The following is a 19348-nucleotide window of genomic DNA, read 5'->3' as shown; positions in this document are numbered from 1 at the left end:
GTGGACAAAGTTGTGAGACCTAATGTGGAAACGTTTCAGACTAAAATGAACAATCACTATGACACTTTGCACAGAGTGAAGTCTAAAGAAAGAGATATGTATGTAGGAGATTGGGTTCGGGAGAAAGAGCCCAATCATGTCCCTAAAGGGATGTCAAAATTTAAACCACCTGTTAGAATTGAAGTTGTGACCAGGAATGCAGTGAGAACCAGCAGGAACGAATGGTGGAATAAGGGAAGAGTTGTGAAGGTGCATTCTCATGATGTTCCTCCTCATGATCTTTCTTCTCCATCTAATTTGTCTTTGCGTGCTCGTGTTGTTCCTTTTTCATCATCTTCTTCTTGATGTTTCAGAGTCAAAATGTTCTGTTCATCCTTTGTCTGAACAAAGGAATAATAGACGGAACATTGTTAAACCCTTGAGATTTCGTGATTGAAATTATTTTATGTTTCCACACTTATATTGTTTGTTTTTAGTTGATTATTGTATTTACGTTATGATTACTCTGTTAATTGTTTCCATTATTTTATTGTAAAGAAGGGAGATATTGTGGTGATCTCATGTTGACTATATTCCAGCGATGCAATGCTAGAATGTAGAATGTCTTATGTAGATTCTTAGTTGAGAGATTCCTTGTAAGTCAGTTACTTGGGGACTGCTGAAGCTGTGGCTAATAAATACACAACATGAAGTATTTCTGTCTGCTGAACTTTATTACATAATGCTTCGCTACACAATTCAGCTTCCCTGAGAATGAACACCCCCTAAAACCCTCTGAGAGATAAAATCACAAGCCTTGTATTTTTTTCTCTGAGTCTTGATGTTCATGCTTGGCAGGAACATGGTTTACTTCTTTGCTTCCAGTCGGAAGGAAGTGAGAGTGTTGGGGGCATGTTAGCCATGACAAACAATGAAGTTGTATTGGGGGCTGTAACATAGCGGCTAGGCTCCCTGAATACAGGAAGCATAGAGCTTGAGATCCGTGCTACCAGATTTGGCACTTGGCTGCATTGCTTTATTCCTGGGCAAATACCATTGTTTTCTTATGCCTTGGTACACATGCCTTTTGAGTCCTGTGTGGAAATTCAATGTGATGTTTGAAATAATGTGCTCTTGGAGTGACAAAACCTCATAGACAAGCACCCAGCATGTGACAATGACTCAAAGTTTTACAGGAAAAAGTATCAGCTGATGTTGAATTGTTTTCATAAGATAGGAATTGTACTTGTGTGACTTAAACCTCTGTTTAGTATTCCATATGCCACTATGACTTTGATAGAAGTTCTTGATAGTGGAAGAATTTGTGCTTTTTTCTCCTTCATATAAATATTAGTATACATATAGAGCTATGGGGCCATGCTGTTTTGCATTTCTTTAAGAGTTATCATAGACTGCAATGAATAAGGTTTCATTTTTGTGAGTTTTCCAAAAAGCTCTTATTCTACAAGATTGTTATGAAGAGGTAGCTCAATATTTGTACACGCCTTACGGATTATTTCCCGGTCGCGACTTCTACTGTTACTGCCATGTACTCGTGACTTCTATCACTATACTTATAAGTGATTGTCTTATACCTTTGGACTTACCCAGGGAGTCTCTTATAGGGGGCTACAGTTTCTAATGTGAAGTATGTGTGGATATTTCTGGATCATTGTGGTACTTCAAATTTGCCCTGGCTGTTTATGACAGGGGGGGTATAAGGCCACAGGTGGTTTGTGGATTGATTTGATTGTGGATATTAACCGGTTACAGAATCAGCCCTGAAGAAGTTAATGTGTGTTAATAAACATGACGAAACATGTGTTGGATGTAGATTGCTTTGTCGCATATCAACATTTTGGAAGCTGTATACTGATTGACACTATGGGGGATATACTCAATGAAGTGGCGGTGAGAGGCCCAATTCTCAAGAATGTGGTGCAGCAGGCGTTTACCCCTGCGATGGGTCTAAGTTTCAAGACTTAGGGCCAACGCAGGCACCCTTGCACCAGATTGCAAGGGTGTCTGTGTGCAGGGGAGCGTTGTCCATGTACAGGAAGGTGGCCCTTCCTGCCAATGAACATTCCTGAAATAAAATGTTGCTTTTCCCATGTGTGCTGCACAAGGCAGCACACATGGAAAAACCAAAAACGAGGAGGAATGAAGTATTTCTCCTCGTTGCCCCAACTTAAGACCAGAATTCTGGTCTTAATTTTGGAGCTGCTACCTATTATTGCCGCCCCTGATAATAGGTGGCAGCGTCGATCACAATGGGTGTTGCGGTGGAACACCCACCGCAACACCCACTGCACGCCCCTTTCACGCTAAATTTAGCGTGAAAGGGGCCTTATTCTCAAGGCAGCGTTAAGCCACTAAGTGTGGCTTGAAGCCACGTTAAGTGGGTAAATGCTGCCTTGAGAATAAGGCGCTGACCCTATAGCCACGGGAACGTCAGAAAAAGTGACGCGTTCTAGTGGCGATACGGGCTTGAGAAAATGCCCCAATATTTTTGAACATTGGATGTTGAATACCTGAGCAAGAAATAAAGTAAAACAAAGTACAATAAGAGACTTTACTACTGCTGGACTTTTCATTTATAAATTTGAGTGCTCAGGGAGGAACTTTATTGTCATTATTAGAAGCTTAGTGCTTCTGTGATATGTTTCTGAACAGTGACGTTGGATGAGTTTTGTTTGCTTGCCCTAAGGATTTAAAAACGAATCTGCTACCTGTCTAGTGGCTTTGTTAGTGCCATATATCTAGCAGTGACACTGTGTCTGTTACACCACTACAGGATATACCACTCATGGCAAAGGTTGTGCCTTATAGCTCTGCCTACACCCTGGGAAATTTGAACGTTTGCTTCCTGGTTTGTACCATAAATGCTTTATCATATATTAGGAAACAGAAAGCATGGTTTCTGCACTGATGCAGTAAGAAATGCACTCTGTAACAGCAATGCTATATATAATTGTGCCATCACAAGTAATATACTTAAACTCATCTGGTGATGTAAAACTTAAAAAAAAATCTTTCCTCAAAAGTAAATTAACTGAAAAATAAAAATATCCAGTTTTATCACCCGAAGAGGTGAATGTGCGAGACCAGGTGTTCACAATATTACAAACAGTTTGAGAGGAATAACCATACAGAATTCCGCTACTCTTGAGGTGGTCGAGGTTCTCACACCTAGTTTTCGTTGGTATTGGAAAACATTGAACCGATTTTACTGGGTGGTAATTCTTACCAGGAAAATTTAATGAGGCTTTACCAAAAAGAGCAGCAGACAAACTATTTTCCCTATTTTTTCTGACAGGAGAGCAAACAAGCATTGTTTGTCCCTCATGCCAGATCATAGTTTTTCTCACTCTCCACAACCCCCCGCCATTGTCAAACAGAGGCATCTGCATACATTTATCAAAATCCAGAGCAAAACCGATGCTAGATAGTTTCACACTGTTAGAGACACAAGACTGTACTAAACTGCTGGCATCCATCAGATCAGGTTCTCCCTGAGACCCATGTCCGGAGTCCGTGATCAAACAAATCCCAGAGGTCATCAAGACAGCCCTTACCCCCTGTTCAATGCTATATTCAAATCTGGACAGTTTCACAGAGAATGGAAAAGGGCATCTATTCTTCCTCTGCTCAAAAAACAGAATCTGGAGGCAACGCAGTACTGATCATGCTGGATCTTTCGACGGCCTTCGATACGGTCCATCATAAAGTTTTGATGGACCGTTTATCAGAAGGCGGGGTACAAGGCAATGCCTGGAACCTCCTGAAATCCTTCCTCTAAGACAGAACCCAAACAGTGGACATAGACAAAGACAGCTCCAAACCTTTCTCCCTCCTTGGGGGTTGCCACAGGGCTCATCCCTCAGACCAACACTTTTTAATGTTTGTGTCAACGCTGGCAGCTCTGATAAGGTCATTTGGATTTCAACTGATATTCTATGTGGACGACACACAAATAGTGCTATCTCTCCGGCGCGGACAAGAGACGGAAACAGGAAAAAGATTTCAGGACTGTATGAAAGCCATTTCAGGGTGGATGTCCTCAAATTGCCTGAAAGGTAATCGGGCGAAACAGAGGTCATCATATTTGGTAACAATTCCCACCTCTGAAAGACGACTGGTGGCCGGATGAACTGGGATCTTGCCTCGAACCGACCAAGAAAGCAAAGAACCTGGGGGTTATAGTGGACAACAGGCTCACTTTCAGGGACCTCATAAGTGGGGTTGTCTCAGCAAGTTTCCTTCTCCTTAGAATTATAAGGAAACAAAGTTCTTTCTTCCTGAAGACAGTCCTAGGACAGTGGTCACAGCACTCATCATGTCACGGTTAGACTAATGTAAGAGTCTGTACGTGAAAATCTCAAAAAAACACCTCAACAGACTTCAAATCGTGCGGAACGTGGCGGCCAGACTGCTGATGGGGACACCGAAGTTTGTCTCAGTGAAGAAAGAACTAAAGCAACTACACTGGCTCCCAGTCAAACAATGGACGGAATTTAAAGCCCTCTGCATGGTCTTTAAAGCCCTAAAGGGAGTGGGCCCCGACTACTTAAAACAAAGGGTTTCAATGGCATGTTCCCAGAAGGAGCCTTCGGTCCACAGGAGCAAAAAAAGAGATAGTTACCCCAGTCAAAAAAGCAAGCTGGCAGCTTTATTACATGGGCTTCTATGGCCTGGAATAATCTACCTTTCCACCTCAGAAACTCCACCTAGCTCCTTTTGTTCAGGAAGGGGCTGAAAACTTGGTTATTTACCTCAAAGTAACCGATACTACAGCAACCAATTAGGCAGTGCTCAGCGCCAGGACACCCTAGGGTAACCGTTGCGCTTAAGAAGTTAAAATAACGTAACATAACATAACAAATGCTCAGAGCAGGTGGTACATGTATGTGGTAAATCCCATGGAGCTGGAAATACCTTGTAGTTTTAGAACTAGTAAATTAGGTCCCATATGGTTAGTGCCAATACCATGGGCTTCAACTAATTTCATGGTACTGGTGTGGTGTTCAAATGGAGAGACAGGGGGACAGGGAGCTAAGAAAAGAGGTCCAGTACCCGTGCTCCCAAGACAATAAGTAGAAATCACTGGAGGGTCCCTGTTCCAATAGAGGTGCGCTTGCCTAATTGCCTGCGAAGAGTATAGATACAGAAGATGATTGGTAGTGATCCATCTATACAGATGATTGTCAGTTTTGATAGAAAACAATGTGTGTGGCAGATTCTTCAAATTCGAAGTATTGTCCTCACACACCCGTGAAGGTGTCATGCTTATTCCGCACTTATTACTGTTCTTTTCTTCCTGGCGAATGCTGGGAACCAGGAGGGACCACTAGGGCGTGAAACATGTCGACCCCGTGACCTTTACCACCACTCACCTACTGTATATTGAACTGACCCCCCTCACTGGAGTAAGGGTTTCAGAGTATCTGTTTCCTGTATTTAATCATAGCGAACGGACCCAAGAATAAATATCATTAGGGGTACCGTTACGTTATTTTTTTTCACCTTCACTTTCCCCTCACACTCGCAGTCAGCACTACAGCATTCCTCTTAAAATATCTTCGCTAAAGAGCCCTCTCGTGGGGCTCATGGGGGACTGCTGCGCCAACCCCACGAGGAGCAAAAAACACCCTATGTTGAAGCATGACACCTTAACAGGTGTGTGAGGGCAACTCTTCGAATTCTAGGAATCTCCCTGCTACACACATTGTTTTTTATCCAACCTGACATTCATCTGTTTAGACGGATCACTACCAATCATCTTTGGTATCTATACTCTTTGAGGCCAATTAGGCAAGCGCCCCTCTATAGGAACAGTGACCCTACAGTGATTTCTACTTATGTGGTGTTACCTCACAGTAACATTAAAAAATAAAAAGAAACACTTTGTTTTGCTCCTCGTCTATGCTTTTTCTATGTGTGCTGCATTCTGCAGCACACATATAAAGAACAAAAAAACATTAATAATTGTTTATGTGCAGGGGGTTGTCCCTTTCTGTACATAAACACTCATTAAATAATGATGATTTGCTACTTCTACGTGTGCTGCATTCTACAGCACATCTAGAAGTAACAAATAGCCATTATGGATTGTTTTTGTGCAGGAAGGGGCACCTTCCTGCACATAAACAATAATTCCCTGCAACATATCCCTTCGGGCTGATGGTACCGAGAGAATCCACTGAAAGTGCCCATGTCATCCTAGGTCATTGAGAAGGGATACGTACAGACGGTTTGCTCACTATGGGTAAAGGCGAATGAGGACAAAAAAAATTAAAAAAATTATTCCCTTCAATGCAGGCATCGTTGCACTATGGTGCAAGAGTGCCTGTAGTGCTGCTAGGCAACTAATTTGAGCACCAGCGCTAGGAAAAACACAGGGGTGCACAGTATTGTTGTAAATACTGCAGATTCCTATGTTTTGGAAATGTCAGAGCGCAGTGCTGCCAAATTTGGTGCAGCTCTTGCTCTGACATTTCACCCCAGTGTTTGCATCCCTCCGCATTGTGCAACTCATAATCTAGGCTATTGTTGTTTAATGGTCTTGCCTGCAAATGTTGCCAAAATGTTTGTCATTAACAATATTTTCACAAATTGAGGTTCCTGTTTTCCCTGACTGGTACAGTGTTTGTGTTTTTTGCATTGATATATATTGTCTGCTGTGCCTACGAGGCAGCAATAAATTATTAAAGAACATCAAATCAGTGATGAATATCTGTAGTATCACAATAATAGGAATATACACGTTTTACCATATTTTAAGCATATCTGCATATCAAACCGCAGCGTATTATTTCATGAACTGTATAAATGAACTTGAATGTTTTTTTCTAATAATTCTGTGAGAACTTTGCTTATTTACGAGTACAAACCAGGCCCTTAGGCAATTTTCTGCATGTTGCAATCGTGACCCGATGTAGTGACTTTGAAAAACATAATAATGAGAGGTTACATTGAGAGAAACAGAAATATTATGTTTGGACTATTTTAAAGTGCTTTGTATGCCCCCAAGGGATTGTAATGGAATTACTGATGCAAACTTCATGGTAATTTCTTTTTGTGTCAAACGTTATGTTTTTTTTTCTCCTAATATCTATACAATTGGTTAATAATAAAAAAGGGTTACAAAACGTGAGAGCTGAGTAAATTATGGGTGACAAGATTTATAGAAGGTTTGAAATGGTGTGATTTTACAGTTAACTTTGGTTCTGTTCCCAAGCTGTCATAACGTGTGTAACGTGAATCTTGTGGGATTCAATCAACAAACATGTTGGTAGCCATGATGTTATTCCTCTTCCCACTTATTTTGATTGGGGAAAAATTCTACGTAGATTAAGAAATGCTGCATACTATGCGCACTAACTAGAGAAAAAACAAAGTGTATCTTTATTTAAAACAAGTTTAAAGTTCAAACTGAAGAGGTCAAGGTAAGGCATTCATATTGTGAAATGCACTTTGCATATGTTTGTACCAAAACAAATGTTTTTACCCATGTAGAAAAAACTAAAAAGAAAGCAATGTGCAATTGATCAGAACTTGGTTTTCCTAATGCAGAATGCTGCTGCTAGTAAAATGATTCTGTTTAAGAACGTTTAGGTAGGTATACCTAATGTCATGTGTCATGGTGCCACCCACCGAAGTAGTCTTTTAAAACCTGCCTCCGGCCAAACCACTGCAGCCTGTAGTGCACTTTTAAATTTCCCATTTAAACCTTGCCAAGCCTAAATCTTTATTTTGAATACTTCTAAGTTAGCTCTAAGGAAGGCCCTAAAGGCATCAAGGGCAGGGTGCATTTTATTTAAAAATTAAGACACGTGTACTTGATTTTTACATTTTCTGGCAGTAAGAAACCCCTTAAGTAAGATTTTGAGTTACAATTCTGAAAATACCACTTTTAGAAAGTTGCCATTTTCGTGTGCAGCTGTGCCTTTCTGCCAGTGTCCTAAATGACTCTGCTATTGGGATTTGTATACTGTTTTCAGACAGTAACACGAAGAGGGCTTAGGTGTGGGCAGGATGGGGAATCCTGCCAGGATGGCTGGGAGGAGCTGTGCCCAGCCTCATTTATAATTTGAAGGACTTTTTCTTAAGCACACAAAAAGAAACCTCATCCAAGATCGAACCCGCCTTTCGTCACCACAGACAGTTTGGAGCCTTGCCCAGGGGAAGCGAGGGACTTTCCAGAACCAGTGTTGGAAGAGGACAGTGTGCCTCTCCACACAAAGGCTGGCACCTGGTATAAAAATTGGACCTCCAAACCCACTCCTCAGAGGCTCCTGTATCTGTAATAGACTCTGCTGCCAGAAGACTGCCCTGCTGATTGAAGGTCTGCCTTGCTGTCTGAGAAGGAAGATTGGACTTGCTTGCTTTCCTCCCAGGCTACCCAGAGTGACTCGAAGGGTCAGTTAACTGACCTCCTGTGTGAGCTATAAGGACAAAACAAGATTCAGAGGCCAACTTGCAACTGCCCATTTGACCAGCTGCAACTATACCTGCCTGCACCCTGCTGCTGTCCCCTGCAGGAGTGAGTCCTGATCCCCAATCCTGGAACCTTGGTTGGTGTCAGAGAGCACTCTTCAAGAAGAAAAAGTGAAAATTCTGAAGTTTGGGATTCTCGCCAACGCAAATGGGCCTGTTTGTGCCAAAACTCTGCCACCCACCAACACGAAGCTCCTGTGAAACCTGCTCTTCCCGCTGACAATGAAAGACCATAACAACCAGCAACATGAGACCTGCCCTTCATGCAAGAGCAACGACAGCCTCCAGCAACCAACAATGTGAAGCTCCAACGATGACTGGATCGTAGGGCTACAGGAATTACCATGTTCAACGCTCGACCTGCTCTTCACACCAAAAGCCACTTGCTTGCAGCCTTCTCCAATGCAAACGAAACTCTTTGTGCCAAAGTTGAGAATGTAACCTTTCAGTTGGACTGACCTGGTCCCTGTTTCCGACCTAAGCTCCATTGTGGTCAGCCTGAACTTGTGACTTTCCCCAGTCTAGCATGACCAGATAACTGCCATTGGCACTTTGTGCTTTAGGTGCTTTTTCACTAAAACAGTTAAAATTGAATATTTCCAGTACTACTGATTGGATGTGTGTTGATCTGGTATCATTTGATGTATTACAACGTACTCTATTTTTCTAAATTGGTTTGAGGCTTGTCTTGTGTTGTGTTATCACTTTATTACTATTGTATGCTTCGTATTACATTGCACATTGCCTCTAAGTCGAGCCTGACTGCTTTGTGCCAGAATACTAGAGGGTTAAGCACAGGGTAATTTGGTGACTTTTGTTGTTCACCCTGACAAGGAATTTGGTAGTTGCCTGAGTGGGGTTCAACCCCCTCAAATCAATAACCCAATTTCTTACATCTAGTATTTACTAGGTATGATCAGCCTCACAACAACTTAATTGCATGCAGCCTACTTAATTTTCCAGGCTAGTTGTAATTAGGCACATAATATTTATTTCATTTTTCTGGGAACATTTTTTCGTTTTACTTCCTATTGAATAATACCCCCAGTTGGTTTCCGTAAGGTATTGCGTTATTGCCAGGGCTGGGCTGGGAACCAAAACCGGCCCCGGCAAAGTGCTCAGCCGGCCCCCTGGGGGGTTAGGGTTGGGGCCGAGCTGTTTGCCAGGGTCAGTTTCGGACAATTTTGTTACAGGGGCCGATATTGCAGCTATGCTGCAAAAATGGCCCTGTAACAAAAACGGCCCCCCAAGGGCCCAAAACCCCCACCCTGGCGGCCCACCGGGGAAATACCCGGTGCCCTCTATGGCCAGTCCATCACTGGTTATTGCATCTCCATTCTTGATAAGTTAGAGGATGCCTTCACCAAATACATAATTGTGAATTCTGCTGTAATTGATGATGACAAAATATTTGATGGGCCATTTCTTTTTAATAATAATTTGGCACTGCAAATATTTGTGCTAGTTCAATGATTAGGCATTTTGAACATCCTGCTATGATTATGGACACACGCTCCTCAATAATCAGCAGTTTTATGCCAATCCCCACTACACAGGTTAATGCAGATTGCACAGGAACCTGGTCAACCCATGACTGCTCATATGAGTTCTGTGCAAGTGGAACTTGTTTTTAACAAGAAATGTTTTAATTCAGGGACGTAGGACTTGATTTAGAGTGTGGTAATTACAAAACAACTCTTAATTTTTGAAGAAATTACCAAACCTCCAAATAATCTACCAGTGGAATACACACCACAATTTGTTCCATATAGATTATCATAAAATTTAGCATTACCGCATAGCCTGAGGATTTTACAGAACCACAAACTGTAAATCAAGTCTTTCATCTATAAAAGCGCAATACAAATTATATTTAAAAATAGGGGGGCCCATATCATAGGAAGGGGGGGGGGGTGGAATGCACTATTTGTGCATTATTTTGGCACTTTATTAAATGGCAGGAGTTACCCTAATGAGATGTTCAGAAAATAATTTTTGGGGGAGATGAATATATATGAATTTATGACAAATGGTTATTTGTTGCTTTTTTGATATGGCTCCTCGGTCTCTTTTTATTCTGATGTATTTTATGGATGAATCTCCTCATGTATTTATATATTCAAGATATATAAAAGCTGCAATAAAAAATATAAAAAAATATTTCTGTTACACTTAGAATCTGTCACTATTGATGTTGATTTCAAATAAAAATTAATTCCACCAACTAGTCCTAACCTTTTATAATTTCAGAAAGTTGCATGAGATGATGAGGTATGCTATCAATATGCATTTTAAACTTTCATAAATATAAAAAGAACCGACCTGTAATTTTGACCAATGTGAAAGAGGTGAAATGTCTTTTATAATATGATTTTTTAACACTTGCCCGATACCTGCTGTGGCACCATCCCTCTCCTTAAGATTAATGTTTACAGCAACAGAGAATTGACGGCATTTTTATATTTTGCTGGAGATTATGTCTAAGTGGAGTTGGCTAATGAGAAAACATAGGACTGCTGTTTGCATGCACATTAACCTCTGGGTGCAAGCCTTGGTGAAGATGTGATGTATACAATGATGGCTGGTCCAGGAGAGTCCGGTGGTGTGGCTGTAGTTGAAGGTCCCGCTGGCGGAGGAGACATGCTTGACTGTGTGTCCTGCTATTTGGCTTGCTGCAGTGACTAGCTTCTTGAGTCTGATGCTGGGGAGCTCCCCCAGGAGGGGGTGGTGTTCTGGTCACTGGGGTTGTCCAGGTGGAACTTGAGTTCCCTGAGTAGGATGTTGTCGGTGGATGGGAGAGCCTGGTTTGCAATGAGGTCTACAATGGTATCGGAGAATGGAGGTCCATGGACCGGGGTATCTGCAGATGAGGGTGCCTCACAGGATGGGGTTGAAGTTGGCCCGGTTCTGGAAGTTGAGGTGTTCCATGGTCACCAATGGGTCATTAGAGTGTGTGGTCAGTCGGAGTGTGCATCTGTAGGTGATGGCAATGCCTCCTCCAAGACGGTCAGGGTGGTCCTTGCGGGTGATTTAGGAGCCGTCAGTGATGGCAATGGCAATGTCCGGTCCTTAACAGAGGTTGGTCCTGGCAGGCAATGTGGCGTCCAGGGTTGTTGGCGAGGAGGGTGCTGGCATCGTAGCGGTGGAGTGTCCGAGAGGAAGGGTGCTTGGTGCTGAGCACATTCCAGGGCCTTTGGCACGGGAGACTTTCATTACAACGCAGGCATTACATCCTAATACCTTTACAACGTAACACCAACAATGCAGGTGCCTTTACATCGCATTCCATTACAAAGCATTGTGAGGTCAGTAATGGGGTATTTTTAAGTTTTAGGATGGGTATGGATTTTGGGTGTCGGAGATGAAATTTGGGTAGTATTATGGAGTAAAAATTGAAATTTGAGTAGTATTATGGGGTAAACTTTTTTATTTGGGGTGTTTTATGGGGTAAAAATAGAAATTTGGGGTGTATTTTGGGGTCAATTATGGAAATTGGGGTGTGCATTTGGGTCAGATATGATTTTTAGGGTGTGTTTTGGGGCTCAAAGATTAATTTTAGGGATCAGGGTTTGCTTTGGGGTGCAAGGGATAGAATTAGGGTTGCACTCACTGAAGTGGGAATAATAATACTTACATCCCCGCTATCCAACACCTTCACTACTGTTGCAATATGCCTAGTATTAGAATGCATTGAAATGGAATGCGATCTAATGGTATACATCGTAACTTCATATATACCTTTGGTACACCAGGGTTACGCATGCTACGGATGGCCGCACAACGTCCGCCATTGAGAAGTACTGCGGGGTAACTGGACAGCTGGGAGGTGGGACACACCGGAAAGGACACTGGATGGGGCGTGGATACAGGTGTGTGTGTGGGAGTGGGTGTGATAAATATTTAAATGAGATATATCTTTACTCGAGGCCGGGTCCCGTGTCTTCGTTGCTCCTGCTCTCCTGAGTCTGCTTCCAGGAACAGGAAATAGGCAGCAGGAAGACGCTGCAATGTGGCGTTGGGAGTGGTGTAGGAAGGTGAAATCTGACTACATGGTTGCCCCCACTTTTTTCCTGGTGTTTTGCTGGTTTTCAACTTAGTTGACTGGGATCCTGCTAATCAGGACCCCAGTCTATCTGCTTTCTCCCTAAAATGAATTGCATGTACTTTAGGTACACCATAGATTGGATTCTGGGGTACCCTTATACGTCCTTAGTATATGGTATACTATATACCCAGGACATAGGTATCACAGAGGCCTCTCAGGGGCGGCAGCATGTATTATGCCACCCCTGGGAGATCATTTAAAATGACACCACAGGTCTGCTACAGCAGCCTGTGTAAGGTGGTGTATGCACCCCTTACTCAGATATAGGTTCCCTATATCTATCCATATCACTGCAGATATAAACCTATCAGTCACCCCTATGGCAGGCCTTATCAGTCCAGAAGGCAGGGTGCTGGGTTTTATGTGAGAGGGTGCCCATGCATGAGCTGAGCCCCTCTGCAGCCTTCGGAACCTTTATTCCGGGGTTGTTTGTTATGCAGCCAAACCATATACTCTTAAGTGCATTATAACCTCGCGGTAAATTCTAATTCTGGAATGACTGCATGGAAACATCTTGTGTTTGGTGTCAAACAACTTGGAATCATACCTCCCCACCAGTAACTGGTGGGGAGGTATGATTCCACCCTACTAGAGGGAGAAACATGACTTCACTGGTACACCCGGTACCAGCTCACCAGACCCTGGCATCACAAAATGGATGCTGCTAGCCACAGACACGGGTCTGTCCTCCTGCTGCTGGACTAAACTCCGGCAGGGGAGGCCTGGACAATAGGTTTCCTGTCACAGGGAGGTATCACCACCTCTCAGACAGGCTTTAGTGTATTGGGGCTTGGTGGGTGCACTCCAAGAGTGATTTGATGTCTGCACTGGGGGCACATTTGGTGTCCCTGTGCATAGTCCAGCTCAAACCTGTTGCAGGGGCTACCAGCCCCTGCTCTGGTGCGAAACTGGACAAAGGATATGAGTGTAGCCACCCCTCTGTCCTGACCCTCCCATAGGTGGGTCCCCAGAGTTTGTCCCACCCCTTCCTTGTGTATAAAGTAGGAACCCTGGATACAGGACTTTAGATTTACCTGGACGAAACTCTGCTACAGAATCCCAGAACTTCAACTATCTACACGATGTTGGATGACCAAAGAATGTCCCTTAGAGTAAAGGATTTACTCCCCTGCAAGGCAAGCACCAAAGACGCATCTGTCCAGTTCGCATCTACGCAGCTCCTGAAGGACTCCGAAGACTTTGCAACACAGGAGGTGGGTTTCCAAGCTTCCCCGAGGCTGATCCGTGCTTTCAGCAACCCTGAGATCCATGGCCTCGTGTGGACCGTGCAACCCGAACCCCTGGACACCATGCACATTTGAAGCAGCATATGCTTCTTGGCAATCCCTGAGACTGTGCTTTGAGCTACTTATAGTCCCAACCCCGAGCAGTGATTCTACTGAAGATTACTGGCCTACACTCCTCAAGTGACCCGTAGGCTGGTATTAAGTGATTCCTCTTGAGGTCCCTTCATGATCCATTGTCTGTCAACTTGTGGGTCCCAGAGAAGGGTACTTTAACTTTCAATGGGCTTTCCTGGTTGCTCCAGACGTGCCCTGACTCTCCATCGCTTGGGGAGTCCACAGGACCGTGCTGGTCCACACCGAAGCCGTTTTACTCTCACCATGTGGGTAGCAGTTGCCAAGGCTTGTTGGTCTCCAATCTGGACACCGACCCCCAAGCACTTGACATCCTTCGTGGGACAGTTCACCTGCAGACTGTGGTCATTGTCAACACCTCCTGGTCTCTGTGGAAGTGGAGTCAAGCTTCACCTCATCGCACCTGAAACACCCGAAATCGGTGGGCATTTGTCTATCGTGCCCCTGGTCACTAGCAAGTGACCCAGCCTCTGTCCCCTCTGCTTTCAGGTTCTTCAAATCTTTGATCCAGGCTTGGATCACACTGGACACTTTTCATTTCCACGGCAGCAGCACTTTGCAGCAAATCTCCATTGACGACTTCGAAGATTCCCGACACCAATTGACACCTATGCACCCGGCTTCCCTGGGTTAGGTAACACGAGTACTATGGTGCTAACGTGGGTGCTGGCCTTAGAACCTTCTAAGTCTGAAAGGGTTTTCTCCAAGTCCTCTCCTAAGTGTCCTTAATCTTTAAAATTTCAACCACGACTGTCCCATAGGATTATACGGAGCTCGCGGCTGTGTTCTCACACTGCACGCTTCCCCCGTGGGTCCCCTGTGTCACTACCTTGGGAGGTTCCTTGGGGTGCCAGCGATTGTACGTGCTCTAGGCACTGTGTCTAGTCAAGTCGTGGTTCTTATACCACTTTTTTAATATATGGTTTGGTCTCCCCCTAGGGACCTTTGTATATTGTGCTATTTGCTGTCGTTTCAGAACAGTATTATTGTGTGCCTTGCTCCCATAAAAAGGTTAGTAGAGAGTGTTTAGAAATAACTACATATATTTTATATGTATACCTTGTGTGGTTCTCCTTTCATTTAGTTATTCAAGAGGTTATAATCTGGTAAACCAAGCTGCTTTACACTCCTTCAAGACTTAGCCTGAAGGCTGCTCTCCATAGCTACCTCTAGGATAGCTTTCAATAAAGGTTATCATAAACCTAATCATCAATACGGGTTGTTTGGACTGGTGCAAGGTGCCCACTATAACTAGTGGACAGCATATACCAGGCCAACTTCTCACAATTGGGCAATGGTGCCGGGACAAGCCATTCATCTAGGGGCTGGAGGAGTGGGCATGTTCTCCATGCAGGCTGTAATGCGGACTGCATTGCTAACAGGACAGTGCGCATGACTGCTTTGGGTGGCCTGAGTGGGCCGGCTAAACAGTCATTGCACACTTGAGTGGGCATGCCACTCCGCCCATGCCCTGCGCCGTGAGTGGAGCAGCCCTACCCACCCTCCCACCCGCAAAGGAAACATAGTACGATTAGATCAGGAAGTTATAATCATGTGATGATTTGTCCTCTTCCTGCACTGCTTAAAAGCAGTAGGGCTACGCTCTTCCGCTAGAGCGGATGATCCTCCACTGGGGGTGCATCATCTACAGGTGCTAGGCCTGGGCGACTCAACCACTGTGCCTCCTCAGCTACGCGTCCTACCTTCTCCTTACCTGGACATTGACACCGTAGCGCAATCAGCAGCACTCTCTCTAAATCTGTGATTTCACAAGCCTGGGTACATCAGTCACCAACAAGTCCGCTGGTGGACCTCCCGATGCAGTTGTTGCAGCAGGGCCCCCTTAGGTTTGAAGTTGCAGCGCTCACGCCACACAAGTTATGTGCAGCTCAGGGGCGTCACCATCCACAGTGTCTGGACAGCGCAGCATCATCTGGACTGTGATGCAGAGAGGTGACACCCACCATTGGTAATCCCCTCCGTGCACCTCGGTGTAGTGGTGGATCATAGTATGCGATGCAGACCTCCCTACGTTGGTGCGCAGGATTGAGTCAGTTTGGATGAGTCAAAGTTTAGGAAAGTTTTGTGAAGTTCATAAAATGGCACAAATGCCAGGCCTGAGGTATTCCTCTGCAACCAGCAGCTGCTACTGCTAATAAATGGCAGGACCATCATCACCTAACTGTTACACTTAAACAAGTAGAACATTTTGACTGTAGTAAGTCATCCCACGCTGTAATAAGGATGGCCCGGAAGTGCAAGTTTTATTTTTTTGTAATACATTAAATTGCTTAACACTCGTGCTGTGCTAAAAGAAACAAAAAAGAAAAGAAGCTGAGCTCCCCACCATGTGATGTACTGTCATAAATAGGTCCATGTTTAAAAATAAGTACTGGTGCCCAGCACCGAAAAACACTGGCACAGATTAAGCACTTATGTGGCGCTTAGGTTATAAAAGACACAAAAAAGCTCTTCCTATGATGAGTACCATGCAAAAAAATATGAATAACATGGGCTGCCTCTCGCTGAGTCTATAACATGTTGGTATGCGTGTATGCATGTCAAAATACAACCGCTATTCACTATTCAGTTTTAATGTATGTGAAATGCACCATTTTATTGTATTGAATTTGATTAGTTTATCGTAATAATCCTGCAGTAAGCACCTTTCAAGAGGAGGTCAATATATAAAAGTGCGCAATTCTGTCAATGTAGTCTTAACCATTTATGAAATCGGTTCTTATTTTAATTGTTAATCCTCTGAATGTAAGTACAGGTAGCAATTGAATAAATATCAAATCAGCTATTGTTAATTCTGAAACATTGGTCATTACTATGCATTACTTCATTATTTCTTGAATATATGTTGGCAACTAATATTGCATTATTTTGGTTCTGAATTAGAGCCCCTGAAGCACATAACCCTTTGTTGATTTACCCTGTTTATTTATTTTTGAAGAATGCAGTAGTTCATATCTAAACAACATTATTTGCCATTAATTTTTCTAACATGTATTCCCCCTCTTCCTGGTTCTCTTTCAGATAGCAATTCTATGGATGAAAAGGTTTTAAATCACATCTTTCTTAAGGGATCATGTCTTGTTAATATTTGTTTGTGATTTATTTTGACCTGTTTGTTTTGTTCATTTGAGTTATGAAAATCTGCATGTTATCCCAGCTCCCATTTTCTGTTGTCCTTTGAGTGAACTCCAAATGTGTTGCATCAATAAACAGGGGTATCCTCTTCACTGTGGTGCTTACCTTACTTCATGTTTGCCAACATAAGGGTCTGCTGCTGTCAAGCAAAGTATTTATTTTACCTACATGTAATAATTGCTTGCAACTCACGTAGAAAACTCCCATCAACATTTTATTGGCCATACCAATGTGTTTCTAAACTCGCCAAATTCGGCATATTTTGAATTTATAAATGCTTTTGCTTTGGCATGGAGCTGACCCTGCTTTACATCGTTCATGACAGATGTTCTTTGTATGATGTAACCCTATTTAAACAACGGATGGCTTCAGTAAACCATCTATTAACGATGTATGTTTTATTTTTTTCTTCACTGAAAGGCTCGAATAGTTAGTGGACGTTCTATGGATGCTTCCAAACTTTACGAGATACAAACATCTGGAAGGTGAGTTTGTTCATATATTTTACAATAATATTCAGAAACATGCATGGAATTCATTAGCACGTTTCATGTGACACAGTGATAGGAGAATGTCATATTTTGCGAAAAATTCTAATCATAACAACTTGATAGTAACCTGCCAGCAAGTTCATCATTGGACAAATCATAGTTAAGAAAAAGTCTCCTTTTGCAGGATCAGAATTGGGTGAAAAGCTTTAGAGAATAGATCGCTGAATATTTTAAAATCAATGAGAACACCGCGGAGCCCTTTTCTGTCTGGGGTGGGTTTAAGGCGGCTGCCCGAGGTCAAATAAAAGCCTTTACGGCCGCCCAGGCAAATACCCGTAGGCTTAAAATAGCTGAACTACAAATAGAGGTGGAAAAAGAGTATGCCCCCCAACTCCAGTTGCTCCCTAATCAACTTGAGCAGGCAAGAATGGCGCTGAGGGATTTTTTCGTTTTAGAGGAGATCGGTAGTTTACTGATATACCAACAAAGGGTTTATGAAGAAAGCCAGTTAATTGGTAAATTACTGGCTAATTCAACTAGAAAAAAACAAGAAGCAGCTATAATATCTAAAATCCTTGACCCCCAGACTGGGGCAAGATTCCCAAGATCTTTTTGGAACACTTCCACCAACTTTACTCTACTCGACTGAATATTTTGTGGAGGAGGAGCTAATCCGGGAGTATTTCACGAATATGAATATTCCTAAACTTTCAGATAATCGGATCAGCCAATTGGGATCTGATGTGGAATCCGCCGAGATTTTAGCAGCCATTAAAGCAACTGCAGGGGCTAAAGCATGTGGGCAGGATGGTTTCCCTATTGAATTTTATAAAGCTTTTTTAAAGGAAATAATTACCCCCCTGAAAAATGTGTTTAATTATATTAAAAAGGGTGGTTTGGTTCCAGGAGGTTTTAAAGAATGGATATTTGTATCCTTTGTTAAAAAAGACAAAAATCCCGTGGATGCAAACTCATATAGGCCCATCAGTCTCTTGAATTCAGATTATAAGATTTTAATGAAAGTGTGGGCAGAGCACTTTTTATTTGTCGCCCAAGAGACAATTCATAGTGATCAGACCGGTTTTATAGCAGGTAGATCAACGACGGCTAATACTCAGTTTTTAATACATGCCTTGGATTATTTTAACACTAACTTTATCCCGACAAGTATAGTAATGGTCGACGCCGAGAAAGTTTTCGACTTAGTAAACTGGAAAACCCTGTTTTTTGCTCTCGGACTGTTTGGCTTCCCAGCTCAGGTTGTCAACATGCTCCGTAATATCTATCAGGGGGCCACAGCTGAGGTAGTTATTAATTCAAAACAAGCCGGGACCATAAAAATAAACCGTGGGACTAGGCAGGGTTGCCCGCTCTCGCCTTTGCCTTTTACCTTTTTTATAGAGCCTCTGGTAATTACAATACGACCTAATGCTGGTATTCAACCACCTATCCCTGGCATGGCAAAGCTGAAACTCTTGGCAGACGACATAATTTTGTATTTGACCCCCGACAACGACAATCTCGAAATGGCTTTAAGGGAATTTAAGAAGTTCAAATTAATTGGCGGTTATAAAACAAATGCTAATAAAACAGAAGTTCTTGCCCTCAATACAGATTTAAATTCTTTTCCATCTTGTTTGAGGACACAAGCAACTAAGCCAGATCCAATTAGATATCTCGAGATATTTGTGTCTAGTCAGTACCAACAGCTATACAAATTGAATTATTTAAGACTGAAGGAG

General features: G+C 43.0%; 1 protein-coding gene across 1 annotated transcript in view; it reads left to right on the top strand.

Moving 5' to 3' along the window:
- The window catches only part of UNC13C (unc-13 homolog C), a 1458878-nt gene that overhangs the window by 220085 nt on the left and 1219445 nt on the right, over nt 1–19348 (top strand). The window contains exons 3-4 of the mRNA XM_085644160.1: nt 17002–17024; nt 17536–17600. Coding sequence (XP_085500286.1) covers nt 17002–17024; nt 17536–17600 — 88 coding nt within the window. The remainder of the gene's footprint in view (nt 1–17001; nt 17025–17535; nt 17601–19348) is intronic.

Source organism: Triturus cristatus, chromosome 3_1, assembly GCF_964204655.1.
Source record: "Triturus cristatus chromosome 3_1, aTriCri1.1, whole genome shotgun sequence".
Lineage (NCBI taxonomy): Eukaryota > Metazoa > Chordata > Amphibia > Caudata > Salamandridae > Triturus > Triturus cristatus.
Note: the sequence above shows the minus strand (reverse complement) of the source record. Positions and strands in the feature narration are given on the sequence as shown.